Source organism: Lathyrus oleraceus, chromosome 4 (genome assembly GCF_024323335.1).
Source record: "Lathyrus oleraceus cultivar Zhongwan6 chromosome 4, CAAS_Psat_ZW6_1.0, whole genome shotgun sequence".
NCBI lineage: Eukaryota > Viridiplantae > Streptophyta > Magnoliopsida > Fabales > Fabaceae > Lathyrus > Lathyrus oleraceus.
The window spans coordinates 43666138-43683315 of NC_066582.1; the positions used below are offsets into that span (position 1 = coordinate 43666138).

Sequence of the window (17178 nt, forward strand, 5' to 3'; positions counted from 1 at the left end):
ATAGTTAAGACTTCTACATAAGTCTAATTACGATTGCTTAACATAGAGCTAAATATGTCCCTCAAAGTATATCATTCTAGTAAGTAAGATTGTAAGTCTCCCATTCTTCATGGCATTGTATGGAAACTTGACCTTTTTTCCTTCCATGAGAGCTAGTGGCATACTTATTGAATTATCTAAGTTGGAGCCCTTCTCATGGATGATGTCTTGGTTAAAGGATTCATACTAGTGAATGAATGGTTGAGTGTTCTCCAAAGAATGACTTAATCAATTAAAACTCACAACTAACATTTGACTAACCATTGACTAACTCTTAATTAATGTTGTATTATTTTCAAGTCATTTACTTTATGCAATTTAAACTTTAGTACCTTTATCATTCATAGACATTTACATTTCATGCAACTTGTTTATGTTTCAAGTCTTTTCACTTTGCGTATTTGAGCCATATCTTATGATTGTATATATTGTTGGCTTTGTTTATTTTGTTTGTGGTCTTAGGACTTTAAAACACCTAATAACAAGAAAACCCCTAAAAAAGCATTTGGTTGGACTGTTGGGATTTGATCTGAACCTCTGGACTTAGAACTAGGCAATATTCCCTATGCTAAAGGACTTGGCCAATGCCAACATTTGAGACTGAGCTATCTCTTCTTGTGCCTTCATCTGATGCAAGACCTTGGATGCCTTGGATTCATCTGCTACTCCTTCTCTGTGCTTTTTGTTATATTGTTATTTTTGCATATGTCTGATGATTGTTCTGAGTGGATAAAGGAGTATTTCATCTGCTATATTAGAAGACATTGAAGACTACTAGCTATTAGAGTGCTTGCTTGGATATTGTGGCTATCTTTATTTGATGCCTTGGTCTTCATACTGTTTGCTTGGACATTGCTTATTGCTTGTTGATTGTCAAAGTCCAAAGAAAAATGGGTTTCTATATGACATCCTTGTCTATTGGATATCATCCCATTGGTCAGATCTTTTCATCCCTTAGGTTTTAATTTTTGCCTAGGATAGTCTCTTCATATCCTCCCACTTTCTTTAATTTCAAAATCTCTCCCTCTTTTCAAAAACTTTCTTTGCTTATGATTTCAAACTTAGACATGTTTTAATGATTAGAAACTTTGGCCTTATGCATTGAATTTTTAAACTTTTTCTTAAAATTAAACTTGTGAATAAAATTAACCATATTGACTTTAATTTTTTTTTTAAAAAGAACTAACAACCCCATTCAAATCTATGTCCTTTTGTGCCTTCTCTTAAAATTTTATTAAAAATCAATTCACCAACTCCTTTGAAATTTTTACCATGAACTACGGGGTTTTGATCCCTCATTTTTATGTTGGTACATAGGCATAAGACCGAAGGTCTTGTCAAACACAAAAATATAATCAATTAATTCTTTTCTCATCCCCTCACTCTATATTTTATCAAACATCATTTATACCAAAAACATATGCACACAAAAAGGGCTCCCTAAGACACTTTGGGTGCTAACACCTTCCCTCTGTGTAACCAACCCCCTAACCTGTTATCTCTGGCATTTTATTAGTTTTGATTTGAAAAATTCTTATCTTTGGGTTTTGTTCGTACTTTCCCCTTTTCATTTGGAAACAATAAAAGCACGGTGGTGACTCTGGTTTTACTGACGTCAACTTTATCCATAGCTTGATCGTCACGAATTTACCGCTACATACTCCACGAAGCATGATGCGGGACATGAGTGACCTAAATGAAATTTTCCCATCCTATACAACAGGATAAATGTCTTAGGGCCCAATATTGAACTGGACAAGGATGATATTGTCTATGCCTTGTGTTTAATATAGACATAAGGGAAAAACAGGTAATTGTACACACATGTATTATCACAAAAAAAGGATTTGTCAAATCACATGACATTTTCGTGTCTTGGATAGTAGTGATGTGTTGCTAGATACCGCTCACTGTTTATTATGTTAAATATGTGATTTAAGATAATTGCCAATGTCGCAAAAACCTACAGGGTCACACACAAAATGATGGGTTGATGAGAGCTAGAGTAAATAAGGAACATTGAAAGGCACGATTCACTTAAGTGAATTGTAGAACATCGTAAAGTACAATCCACTTAAGTAGAATAAGAAATATGGTAAGGTACCACGTGGTTAAGTGATTTTCGGTATACTATAAGATATGGGCCACATACACTTAAGTGGGCTTTTTAGCTTGCAGCCCACACAAGTGGTTCTATAAATAGAACCCTTGTGCATAAGTATTTTATTTGATGAAATTTCGTTTCTCTCTCTCTCTCTCTCTCTCTCTCTCTCTCTCTCTCTCTCTCTCTCTCTCTCTCAAAGCCTTCATTTGGATCAGCTAGCACTGAGACTGAAGGAATTTGTTCGTGTGGACTGAGTAGAGGCGTTATCAACATTTAACGCTCGTGATCATTCCTTAGATCTACATCAAAGGTTTCAATCGCCACAAGAGGTAACAATTTCTATCACTGATTATGCCCATTTGTAAGGATCACTAAAGGGAAAAAATTAATTTTCGCTGCGTCTTAGATCGCAATTTTCCTTCAGTGGTATCAGATCCACTTACGAAACCATGCATCTGATAGCTGTTTATTTTCTGTATTATGTATTAATATGATTAAAAGACAGAATGAATTAAATAATAAAGGAGTGGTTAAATTTGACATCATGTGTGTACGATTTGGATGATTGATGTTGACTATGCTTCGGAATCCAATGTTAGTATGGTGAAACAGCCATACATCCATTATCCATAGGTTACACAAATGAGATAGATCTATATATATATATATATATATATATATATATATATATATATATATATATATATATATATATATATATATATATATATATATATATATATATATATATATATATATATATATATATATATATATATATATATATATATATATATATATATATATATATATATATATATATATATGATATAAGTAATTATGATGCAAAATATGGTATATATGATATATTGTTTATGTTCTATTCATTCAAACACTTTATGATTGTTATTCCTTTGAGCGATCAATGGTCATTTGCTTCAGAATTCGACATTAGTATGGTGAAGCAATGACGTGTTGATCAATCATACTGAATTATCAATCGAGGTGTTTTTGAAGTTATGAAATTGTCGTATTAGGGTTCATGACGGTACAAGGGTTGTGTTGTCAAAGAGTTATGCAATTAGGGTTATGACTGCATAAAAGTTGTGCTTGAAAGTATCAAGTGTTGATGCGAAAAAAGACGTCGATTTCAAATGAATTGTTCATTAAAATTTTACGCCAGGGAGCTTCCCCTAACAACCCCGCGGGGGCGCTTCCCCCTTGACCCCCATCCACTGAACAGTCAGCGGAACCACCATTCGCTGACTGGGCAGCGGAACCCCCAGCTAACTCTGCGTAGTGTGATCAATCGCCGAAATTTAATTTAGTTTATTTAATTAACAGAATTTTTATTAATATTAATAATGTGTTTATTATTATTGTCTTGTGGTGATCCGCTATGACCTTAGGTTTCCTTTATTTTGTTTTTTGGGATTTTAAAATACGGCCTGCAAGTCGTGCGTCTCTTTTAATCTTTTAATATAACTTCTTTTCTCATCTCACTCCCTCGTATGTAAAACAAGCTTCTTTTATGTAATGTAATGTTATGAAGAAAGAGAAGAATACAATATCAAAGGAGGATAACCTTGAAGATCTTTCTTGGATAAGTTTAGATCGTTATTAGGTTAACTTAGGTTCTCTTATTGGCTTGGGAGATCAATTGTGTTAGGGGCCATAACTGTTTCATTTTGTATGTATGTTGATGCATGTGAATGTATGTTGATGCATGTGAGAGACGATTTATATGATAAATAATCCGGTGGGATCAAAATAATTGCAAATTCCCTCAAATTAAATATTAAGTTTATGCTTTCCAAGTTTTAGCATTCATCAAGACTAGTATCGAATAATGTAGGTTTCGCCTAGACGATGTGCCTGTTCTATATTAGTAAGGTGTGATGGGATAATTATAATATCCAATTGCTAAAACAATGGATCAAACTTAACTAAACAAATTATAATAAGATTATATACGTTTAGAAGTAAGAGTTGAAATGATCCATATGATGGATTGGAATAAGGAGTTATTCACCCAACTAAAATATTCGAGAGTTGTATTAGATACAATTGGAAGGAGTTTCTACCTAAATAACCTAGTTTTGTGTAATCTGCCTACACGAACTTAAAACAAAGTGAAATGTGGATCTCGACCCACTAGAAAATCTTCCAACGGGATTTTCCGAATCAAACGGTGAGGGTCTTGTTTTGAGTAAAATAGTGAGAGCATATTTAATTAAAGGCCTAATTAAATATGTTATTTTAATGATACTTATATTTTCATATTTTTCATGTAGATTACCATGACAACAAACACCTCTAACAATATTTTGCGATCAATCCTTGATAAGGAAAATTTGTCTGGGACAAATTTTCTGGATTGGCACCGAAATCTAAGGATTGTCCTCAAGCATGATAAAAAGTTGTATGTCTTGGAGAAACTTATTCCTGAAGAGGAACCTCCTAGTTTTGCACCTAAGGCAGAAACAAATGCTTATAAGAAGTATGTCGATGATGTCAATGAAGCGACTTGCCTCATGCTAGCTACCATGAACTCGGAGTTGCAAAAGCAACATGAGAACATGGCAGCGTTAGATATGATTGGACACCTGAAGATGCTCTATCAAGAGCAGGCAAGGCATGAAAGGTTTGAAGTTTCAAAAGCCCCTTTTCAAGGCAAGTTAGTTGAGGGAGTCCCTGTAGGTCCCCATGTGCTCAAGATGATTGGGTATGTGGAGAACCTTAAGAGGTTGGGTTTTCCCCTCGGAAAGGAACTTGCGACTAATTTGATTTTGCAATCATTATCAGAGAGATTCAGTCAATTTTTCCTTAATTTCAACATGAATGATATGGATAAAACTCTTCCTGGATTACTAGGCATGTTAAGAACTGCTTAGCAGAATCTGAAGTCAAAAGGAAAGTCCATTCTGATGATCGGAAATGGAAAGAAACAGAACAAAAGGCCCACTAAGCAGGGTGGTAAAGGGAAAGGCCAGGAAGTTGCCAAACCCAAACCCATTGTTCCTGCTTTGAAGCCTAGTGGAGGCATAACAAAGGATGACACCTGTTTCCATTGCGGTAAGACCGGACACTGGAAGAGAAACTGCCCAAAGTACTCGGGAGATAAGAAGAATGGAGTAGAGACTTCAACTTTAGGTATTTTTGCTATTGAAATTAATCCATCTACTTATGTATCATGGGTATTAGATATTGGATGTGGTTCTCACATTTGTACCAATGTGCTGGGGCTAAAAAGGAGTAGAGATTTGGCAAAAGGTGAAGTTGACCTACGAGTTGGGAATGGAGAAAAGGTTGATGCTTTAGCCGTAGGAACTTATGTATTGACTTTACCTAGTGGTTTAATAATTCAGTTAGAGAAAAATTATTATGTACCTGCAATTATCAGGAATCTTATTTATGTTTCTTTTTTGGACAAGTTTGGTTTTTCATTCATAATAAAGAAATATTGTTGCTCCATTTATTTGAATGATATATTCTATGTTAGTGCACAAATTAACAATGGACTATATGTCCTTGATCTTGAAATGCCTATTTATAGCAGTAATACTAAAAGGATGAAACCTAATGAATTAAATCCAACATACCTTTGGCATTGTCGATTAGGCCACATAAATGAGAAATGCATTTCCAAACTCCATAAAGATGACTCTTGGACTCTTTTGATTATGAATCATATGAGGCATGCAGATCTTGTTTAATTGGAAAGATGACAAAGTCTCCATTCACAGGAAAAGGTGAAAGAGTTGATGATCTTTTGCCCCTCATACATACTGATGTATGTGGACCATTGAACATACCAGTCAGAGGAGGTTTTCAATACTTCATCACATTTACTGATGATTTCAGTAGATATGGTTATGTGTATTTAATGAAACACAAATCAGAGTCCTTTGAAAAGTTCAAGGAATTAAAGAATGAAGTACAAAACCAACTAGGTAAGAATATTAAAACTCATCGATCAGATCGAGGTGATGAATATTTAAGCTTAGAGTTTGATGACCATCTGAAAAAGTATGGGATTATATCCCAACTTACTCCTCCTGGAACACCCCAATGGAACAGTGTATCTGAGAGAAGAAATCAAACCTTGTTAGACATGGTCCGATCCATGATGAGTCACGCCGATCCTCCCAACTCCTTTTGGGGACATGCACTATTGACAACAGCTTACACACTTAACCGTGTTCCATCCAAAAAGGTTGAGAATACACCATATGAGATACAGAGTGGTAAGAAACACATATGTCTTACATGAAGGTTTGGGGTTGCGAAGTTTATGTGAGACGACAAATTTCAACTAAGCTTGAGCTCAAATCTGATAAATGCTTATTTGTGGGGTATCCTAAAGAAACAAGAGGGTATTACTTCTACAATCCTTCTGAGGGAAAATTGTTTGTCGCTCGAACTGGAGTCTTCCTAGAAACGAATTTTATTTCCAAAGGAATAAGTGGGAGGAAAGTAGAGCTTGAAGAAATTCAAGAATCACAAAGAATTGATATACCTATGGAGGAATTAGAGCAGGAAATACAAGTAGTTGTGGAAGAGCAACCTACTCAAGTAGAACAAGACCAGTGTAGGTCAAGCAGGATATGTCACCTACCTGAGAGATATGGATATCTCACAACTGATCAAGGTGATGTATTACTCATGGATCAAGATGAGTCGGTGACCTACCAAGAGGCTATAACTGGTCCTAAGTTTGAGAAGTGGCTAGAAGCCATGAAATATGAAATGGATTCCATGTATACAAACCAGGTTTGGACCTTGGTAGAGCCTCCTGTAGGAGTTAACCCTATAGGATGCAAGTGGGTCTTCAAAAAGAAGACTGACATGGACGGTAAGGTACATACCTATAAGGCAAGACTGGTTGCAAAAGTATATAAACAAATTCATGGGGTTGACTATGATGAAACCTTTTCACCACTTGTAATGCTTAAATCTGTTCGGATTTTACTTGATATCACTGTATATCACGATTATGAAATATGGTAGATGGATGTCAAAACTGCTTTCCTTAATGGGAATATTCTTGAGGATGTGTACATGACACAACCTAAAGGATTCGACATACCAGAAGAAGCCCAAAAGATATGCAAGTTACAGAGATCAGTCTATAGATTGAAGCAAGCTTCTAGAAGTTGGAATCTTCTTTTTGATGAAACAGTAAAACAATATGGATTCATCAAGAATGAAGATGGGCCATGTGTCTACAAGAAGGTTAGTGGGAGCATGACCGTCTTCCTGGTATTATATGTAGATGACATATTATTCATTGAAAATGATGTCCTTACCCTACAACATGTAAAGACTTGGTTGGGGAAATGTTTTTCTATGAAGCACCTAGGTGAAGCAACCTATATATTAGGAATCAGGATCTATAGAGATAGATCATAAAAACTGCTTGGCCTAGGTCAGAGTACATATATAGACAAAGTGTTGAGACGCTTTAAAATGCATGATTCCAAGAAAGGATTCATACTTATGCAACATGGCATGTGTCTATCAAAGACACAGTCCCTTTTAACTAAGGAAGAAAGGGATCGCATGAGAAAGATTCCATATGCATCTGCAATAGGATTTATCATGTATGTCATGTTATGTACTCGACCAAATATCTTGTATGCTTTAAGTGCAACGAGTAGGTACCAATCTGATCCCGGTGATGCTCATTGGGTAGCTTTCAAGAGTATCCTTAAGTATTTAAAAAGGACTAAGGACTCATTATTGATATATGGAGTCCAGGAAAAGCTTGATGTAATTAGATACATCGGTTCTAGCTTCTAGACAAATAAGGATGACTTTAGATCGCAATCTGGTTAAGTGTTCTTCTTAAATTATGGAATTGTGAGCTGGAAAAGTTCAAAGCAAGATACAGTTACTAATTCTACAACTGAGGTCGAGTATATTATTGCCTCAAGTGTAGCAAAGGAAGTTGTTTAGATCAAAAATTTCATTAGTGAACTTGGCATAGTTCCTAGCATTGTGGATCTCTATTATGATAACAATGGTGTTATTGCACAAGCTAAGGAGCCTAGATCTCACGAGCGATGAAAACACATACTTATGCGTTATCACCTCATTCGAGAGATAATAGATATAAGATATGTGAAAATATGCAGAGTACCTACACTTGACAATATTGCTGACCCACTGACAAAGCTTCTTGCGCAGTAGAAATATGATCGCCATACTAAATCTATGGGTATTAGGGGTATTCCTGATTGGCTCTAGTGTTAGTGGGAGATTGTTGGTGTAAGCCCTAGAGGCCAATACTTTTGGTACTTGTATCGAATTATTTATTAATAACAAAAGTCTTTTTCTTTATTAAGTTTGCTTAATAAAGTCCCTATAATAGCTAGTCCATTTAATGTATCAAGTGTGACTTGATCATGAGATCCCATTAAACATAAGGACATTACTATTAAAGTATCCATAGTCGAGCTTTGCTATGAATTGGGATAACATTAAAGCATTAAGGCTATTATGTATATAGACTGATGATCACATCTCATGGATCATGGATAAGGAGTTATCAAGTCTTAAAGATAGGTATGAATATTGGGAGTAATATTTATACTGGATTGACCCACTATGAGAATACTACATAGAATGTTATGCAAAGTGTCATAAGTTATTCTCATGGTGATAGTGGTGTATACCACCCTTCGAACTGAAATCGCTATGGACCCTAGATATAGAGTCGAGTGCTTTATTATTGATCAAATGTTTCCCATAACTGGATGACCATGAAGACAGTTGATGGATACTCCATGAAGCATGCTGAGGGACATGAGTGACCTAGATGGAATTTGCCCATCCTGCGTAATAGTATAAATGTCTAAGGGCCCAATATTGAACTGGACAAGGATGACACGGTTTGTGTCTTGTGTTCAATATAGACATAAGGGCAAAAAGGGTAATTGTACACACAAGTATTATCACAAAAAAATGGATTTGTCAGATCACATGACATTTGCATGTGTTGGGTAGCATTGATGTGTTGATAGATACCACTCATTGTTTATTATGTTAAATACATGATTTAATATAATTGTCAACGTCGCAAAAACCTATAGGGTCACACACAAAAGGACGGATTGATGAGAGATGGAGTAAATAAGGAACATCGTAAGATACGATGCACTTAAGTGAATTATAGAACATCGTAAGGTATAATTCACTTAAGTAGAATACGAAATATGGTAAGGTACCACACACTTAAGTGATTTTCAGTATACAATAAGATATGGGCCATATACACTTAAGTGGGCTTTTTAGCTTGCAGTCCACACAAGTGGTTCTATAAATAGAACCCTTGTGTAGAAGCATTTTACTTGATGAAATTTTGTTTCTCCCTCTCTCTCTCTCTCACTCATTCACTCAAAGCCTTCATTCGTAGCAACTAGCACGGAGACTGGAGGAATCTGTTCGTGTGGACTGAGTAGAGGCGTTGTCACCATTCAACGCTCGTGATCACTCCTTAGATCCGCATCAAAGGTTTCAATCTTCACAAGAGGTAACGGTTTCTATCACTAATCATGCCCATTCGTAAGGATCACTAAAGAAAAAAAAAATCATTTCCGTCGCGTCTTGGATTGCAATTTTCCTTCCAATGACAAAAAATAGGGATTCTATTGTATTACTCATTAATGATGATCTTTATGTCATTATTCTAAGTGGCTTCCACTAACAAATGTGTCTCAATGAACCACTTTTTTGCTTCCTTGGCACCGTTCTTGAAGAGACAACGTTATCAATATAGCCCAAATCTTCAAAGAATGTTGTCGATTTCCTCTTCATATAATTTCTTCTTGGGACAAGTTATTCAATCTATAGAAATAAGACCTAGCATCCACCAAGAAATGTCTCTAGCACCAGAACTTGGATAACTTGTTTAAACATTGATGTTGCGACACAAAATCTATGTTATGCATATTGGCATGAGCCACCTCGGTATGCGGGATAATCATCTAGTACCGGTCCTTGAAGCGCTTCATGCTCTCTGAATAAACCTCAAACATCTTGGTGCTCAACCAAAGGGAGAATAGACCCTGCCCTCGGGTTGAATCAGCTGAACTCCTTCGAGCTTTAAAAATGTGGAAGAAGAGTGTTAGAGACAACACATTTTTCCTGTATTCATACTAGTGCTGAAAGACTTTGATATAAGCCCAACTCATTGAGTGTATTTGTGAAGGAGTAATTACTAGGTGGTTCAGAACACCCATTTCAAATTCGTTGAAGGGGGAGAAGACCTATCAAAGAAAATATACATTCTTGAAGAAGAATGACACACCCATCTTACTAGCTACAAACCCCCTTATCCTCTTTAGGAGGAAGCACTCCTCAGTCTGAGGAGGGACCCACTTCAATAAAACCGTGGTCTAGGCTACATTCACCAACGAAGGTGGAAACATTGTCCAGCGTCTCTTGATCCATCCACACAAAAAAGTTATCTCATGTTGCTTTCGAGATCTAGGTTGAAATTTATCAATGTCAAAAAAAGGTTGTCAACGTATAAAAGAGACAATTGAAAAATATAATGTCAACAAAAGACAACTTTGCGCCCCACAAAAAGTCGCTTATTGCAAAAGTGTTCACCAAAACACGAAATAAAGAGAACTAAAACTCATAGCTCTACTATACATAAACCCTAATATAGAAGCAAATGTTAAAGGAAAATAAATTCCAGACTCAAACGTTACCTTGAGAAGAATAACTCAATGACCGAGGCGTTGTATGTTCTACCAGAAGAGGTGGCATAAGCGTGAATTAGCGGATAACAAGAGAAGATTGAAGAAGATTGTACATGTGAGAGAATAGCTTTTTAAAAGTCACAAATGGAAAAAAGAAGAGCATGGTAACCCCAAAACTTCTTATATCTTCCCTAAGGAAGATCAATCATGTGATCCTCGACATTAGGAAGTGCAAATCGCATCATCACCGGTCGAGATGTAATCACACAATATTCAAGAGTGCTCTAAAGCCCTAGTACTACAATGGATTATTATCGCCATACATAGGGACATATGTTGAGATGCACCTTCAAAACGTTGTCAATCACGAGGAAGGAATTTAACGCACTTTTCCCAAAGACATCAACGCCCCAACAAGACTCTTTTACTCTCTTCCACCAGAGCTCGGGCTTAAGGAGAATCTGACAAAGTCCTCACTTTACGACGCATGAACAAGGGCTTGAGGGGCAATTGTTCTAGGCCTTCCGCAAGACCAACACAGAAGGCCCAATAACAAGCATTGAAGAGGAAGGTGCATCGAACAGGTGGACCTTTATCTCTTCCGAAGACACAATCACACCCTCCCTCGCATCTCTGAGCTTTGATCGAGCAACCATTTGCACAAGACGCCAAATCACACACTTGCGTTTTTTATAGCCCGTACTATATAAAAACCAAATCGTTACATTTTAGGTATTTAGTTCATTTCCACTCTCATACTATTTTTCACTCGGTAAATAACTTTTGCATTAAAGCGATAATTTTACATGTTCACCCTTCTTCGTCGTACCCGAAAACTTCCTTTCACCACTTCATTGCACACTTTAGGTTCATAATCGGAACATGTTTAGAAAACATGTTAACTAAATAGAATTTTATACTCATGGATAAATGTATTAACTAAAAGGCATTGCCCGCTTTTTCAATGTATGCATTTAAAAACTTCTAGAAAGAATAAAAGACAATAGTGTTTGTTTTGGCAAATAAAATTTCAAAGAAGGGGGAACCTCTAGTTGTATTGTTCAAATGAGTATTAATTCAAAAAGTTGATACTACAATTAAACACGCATGGACCAGTTCCTAGTAAACATTTCATGGACTGGACTAGTTCAAACTTATGTTTAGATTCAAAAGTATATAAAGAGAAACAATTATTCATAAGCAAATATACACAATCGATTATGTTATTGATTTTGGTCGTGAGCACAACAATATTTTAGCCATATACTAAAAACAAAATGAACAATTTATCAGATGATTTATTGATAGAGATTTGGAGTCGTGTTCCATACAAAACAGTTGTGAGAGGCAAATCCATCTCAAAGCGCTTCTTAGCTTTAATCTCACAACTTCCATTTATTGAACGATTCATTCTTCATCACCATACTCTATTTCAACAAATGGAAGATGAGGAAAACCAAAAATGGAACTTCAATTTCATCTCAAACCGGAAACTCCTAATCTCTTTCTCTCCTAATCTCAATCTTTCAACCCCTCAAAACCAAATTTCCTTGAGTTTTCTTGGCCGAAAATTCGACGAGAAACTCGACAATATAATAAGAAAAAAGCATTTCTCATATTCAAGAATTGTTGGATTTTCCAATGGCTTGTTTCTCTCCAAGAAAACCACACGTGGTAGAGTCTACCATGTCTGCAACATCCTCACAAAAGATTGGATCAAACTTCCACTCCCTCCACCGCCACAAACAGGTCATAACAAACCCGACCGTGTACTCGAAGGTTTCGTTTGCGAACCTTATTATCACGTTGAAGAAAACACAAAGAAAGTTACTTTGAACCATCACAAATTTAGGGTGGTTCGTTTTCCTTGCTTTGAAGGAACAACGAGTGAGATTCTTTGGGGCATAACAAAGACTAAATTCGAAATGGCAATTTTCTCGTCGGAAACCGGAAAATGGACTAAAAAAATTGTGTCCTGCCAAAATGGTTTGAGTTTTACACAATCTGCACTTTTGCTTCCTGTTGTTACACACGAAGGGATTTTGTATTTCATGGGGAGAACTAGTCTTCTAAAGTATGACCCTTTCAACAAAGATGAACAATGCGACATCATTCATTTTCCTAGTGATGTTTCTGCTAATGATATTCTCTTTAATGGTCATGTTGGAGTGTGTTGTGGAAAAATCCGAATGTCTTGTTTTTGTACTTTCCAAACGTGCGTGAAGGTGTGGGAATTGGAAAAGGATCATAGTTGGCGTGTGTTGCACATTACTTGTTTTCCTCCACAATATGCGAGGGATTGTGTTGTGGACGAGTTGTTGATACCGGGGAGAAGAGGTGAAATTGTTGATATGGGGATGCAAGTGAGAGCTTTTCATCCTTATGATGGTGATGTTGTGTTCTTGCAACGTGCTCATAGAATTTTTGTTGGAAACTTGAAGAGTAACAAGATTGAAGGTGTTGGTTATGGGATTCATGGGTTTCAATCGTTGCAAATGATTTCAGTTGTTCTTCCATTGTGGCCAACTCCAATTCCATCCATAACAAAACATGAGTTATAGAGAATTAGGGGTTGTTTGATTCAATTTCAATTTTTTGTTTTTAAAAATTGTTTTATAAATTAGTTTTAAGAATTGTTTTTAGGATGAAAACTAAATAAAAATTTGTTTGGAAGTTTTGTTTTGTAAAACTATTTTTAAGATGATAAAAGAAAAAATTTGTTTGGTTGATTTGTTTTTAAAAACTAATTCAAATATTGTTTGATTTTTACTTTTCTAAATGATAAAATATTATCTATATTAAATAGTTATTAAAAATATATAAAATTATTTCACTAATTAATTAAACTAATTTATTTTTTTAATTTAAAATTTAAACTATTATTTTACAATTGAGAAAATGGATGATACATTGATAGTGTAAATTAATTTTTACACTTTTGATCATTAACGGTTATATCTTGCTAAATCATATTAATTTTTTTAAAATTATTTATATGATATAGCAAAATGATATATTTTTATTGAATGATCGTGTAATTTTTTTTACTAGGTTAGTACATCTCCATTAATCTCTTTATAATTTATTTTAATTTGTTGTAAAATACTATTTACAAGTTAATTTTATTCCAATCATATCATTTTACTGTGTTTTTGTTAATTTAATTTTCTTAAAAGAGATAAAATTTACAAATTATTATTTTACAATTTTACAAATTTTTATTTATTTTCTATAAGTTAAATATTTTTGAATGTAATTTCACGGAATGTTCATGTAAAAAACATAAACAATCACATGATGAATACATAAAAGAATATGATAATTAAATTTTATTAAAAAATAAAAAGTAGATAAATATATAATGTACATCATATAAACATAAAAATATCCAACCAATTAAAATGTGTTCTCTTGTGCAAACGTAATATTTTTCATTTGTTGAGTTTTTCCGATGCAAATAATTCTCTTATGCATATGAACATAGCAAAAACATATTTTCTATTGCAAATTCATATTTAACAAATCAATGTAATTACGATTTTTAATGAAAATTTACAATTTTTCATGTGTTTTCAATTTTGGTGTTTTAAAAATTCAAAAATAAAACAGCTTTTACAAGTTTTGGTTTTTTAGTTTTTAAAACTAAAAAACAAAAACAGTTTTCAAAACCACTTTTTTAAAAACTATTTATCAAATGAGTTTTTAGTTTTTCAATTTTCAAAAACTAAAAAACTGTTTTTAAAAAGGGAATCAAACAGACCCTTAGTGTTTGTGAAATTTTGATATTAGGTTATTAGAAGGAGTCGCATATTAGGAAGATTGGCTGGAGCAATGAGCCAAATTGAATCTCTATTATTTAGAACATTGATTTGTTTGTGTATTCAAATGTTTAGAACATTGATTTGTTTGTGTATTCAAATATTTTTTTCTACATCATTGGTTGTTTGATCAAATGATTAAGGATTATTGATGATCTAATTACATACAAGCGCAAAAAAATGACACATGTGGTCAGATTGTGACGATCTATCGTTAGAGAAATTTTCAGAACCACTCTTGAACCTTTGGATGGACAACAATGTCATCCTTATTCTAGAGAATGCACTTCCTCTCACCACCACCAACGATTCCTCTACCATTCGAGGATGTCCTGCTCCCTCCTTCCGATAAAACTCTGAGAAGTCTAAAGATGAAGAGAACTCTTCAAACAAGAATGTGTTCTACATAAGAATCAATGGTTATCTAGTCTATAGGGAGCACCAAAAGCCCTTATGGATCAGAACATACCATGCAACATCATATCCTAATGATCATATCGAGATTAGAAATGTCCTCGATTTCCATGAAGCAAACGGTATGAAGAAGTGCAAAGTGTTTATGCCTACTTTGAAATCAATGACTATGACTACTTCATAGGTTGGAGAGCGGAATCCAATGATTCATGGAATGAGCAATGCCGACACTTTACAACCCACTCCATTGTGTCCAAGAAGTAGCCAAAACCGGTGAAAAGTTAAGGTCGATCAAGTAGGAGAAAGGCGGATAACTAAGATCTTATACAAAGAGTTCATATGGTGAGATCGTCTTAGCGAAAGACTTCAATGAAAAAAATGAAGAAATACTTGTTGAGCATGGGGTTTCAGGTGGGGTCGAAGTTTGCATAAAGCATGAGAATATAAGAGCAAAAATGTTTTGATAATTTTTTTACAAGAGCGAAGAAGTACGTGAAATTGAGGGGAAGTTGTCGGTAAGTAGAGTCGTATATGAAGGCAGACAGGAAAAAGAAAAAGGAAGTAAAAAAAGGAAAAGAAAGAAAAAGAGTTTAACAGAGAGAAGGGTCGTAGAGAGAAGAAAAGAGTTCAGTAGCCCAATCGAGAAAATATGGGGCCATCCTCTCCAGATAGTGAAATAATCTAACCATGAATGTATCTAGAGAATGAATCCTACAAGAATGTGTTAATGCCAAATTTTGTGAAGTAGAAGGTTAGTTTCAGATGAAGGTCAGGGATTCTTTCAACCTAGGAAAGTCAAGGTTTTGTCTTTTTTACAAATGAAACAACCATAATATCGAGAAGTACATCCAATTAAAAGATGTGATAAAAGACTTGATCCAACTCGAAAAATTGTTAAGGTTCACATTTTAGGACAAAGGAAAATCAAGATACAAAAGGTAGGGGATATGAGTCCCTAGAAAAAAAGGTTTAAATTGTATGAAAACGAGTAAGAGAAATAACTATCGGTGTCTTACATCATCTCAATTAGTACATTATAAGAATGGGAAAGCCTTCCCATCATGAAAAATATGAAGGTAGAAACTTTAATATCTTAGAAGGATATTGAAATTCTGGTATCAGATATGAGATGTCGAAGGTAATGTCATGACACTAATATCTGAATAATAAAAACAGGATAAAGATAAAAGAACAGTAATACAAGAGACACAAGCAATTGTTAACCCAGTTCGGTGCAACTCACCTATGTCTGGGGGCTACCAAGCCAGGAAGGAAATCCACTAAATAGAATCAGTTCAAAGACTCTCAGTAAACAACACAAGTTACAGTCTTTTTCACCTAATCTCTACCTGTGTGACTTCTACCTAAGAACTCTTAGATATGAGATCTCACTCACTCCCCCCTCAATCACACCAGTGATATTAAACAAGAATTACAATGAAAAGAAGACACTCTTCAAAGACACACACTTGATCTTACTTAGCAGCTTCAATCAAGTAGACACACACTCATGCTTAAAAGCTTAGTGACAAATTACAACTCAAAAATCAGACCAATTCAATCATTTATGGATGAATTGAATGGCTTACAATTCACACGACCACACAAGACATAAACCCTTATTCTCTCTGAATATTTCGCTCTGTATTTCTTGTGTATCAAATCAGGTTTTCCATGTCCTTTTTATAGAAGCATTTGGCTGGGCTTGGACATCATAAAACCCTAAAACTATTTTCCTTTTAAATCTTCTCATGACAGCTGATTAGATCTCTTTGGAAAATAAGTAAATCTGATTGTAATTAATGATTGAATGCGTGTGCAAATCAGATCTTCAATCATACATAGATTTGCATTAAAAACGCGATCACACAATAAATAACATTCAGACTGAATGTTCTGTATATAGATGTCATGACATCGGGTCTGACATCCTGGAACAATCCTGCATAATTCCATTTTAAATATCCAGCAGGTACATGATATCAGATGTCATGACATCGGGTATGACATCCTGAAATAATCCTGCATAATTATATTTTAAACATCCAGCAGGTACATGATATCTTATGTTAAGACATCACATGTGACAACT

The 17178-nt window shown here is 34.8% G+C and overlaps 1 protein-coding gene across 1 annotated transcript; it reads left to right on the forward strand.

The window, feature by feature from the left end:
• The first annotated feature begins 12293 nt into the window (after nt 1-12293).
• Nucleotides 12294-13415, forward strand: LOC127135907 (uncharacterized). The gene has a single exon (XM_051062532.1). The coding sequence runs from the start codon at nt 12294-12296 to the stop codon at nt 13413-13415; it is 1122 nt and encodes a 373-aa protein (XP_050918489.1).
• The last annotated feature ends 3763 nt before the right edge of the window (nt 13416-17178 follow it).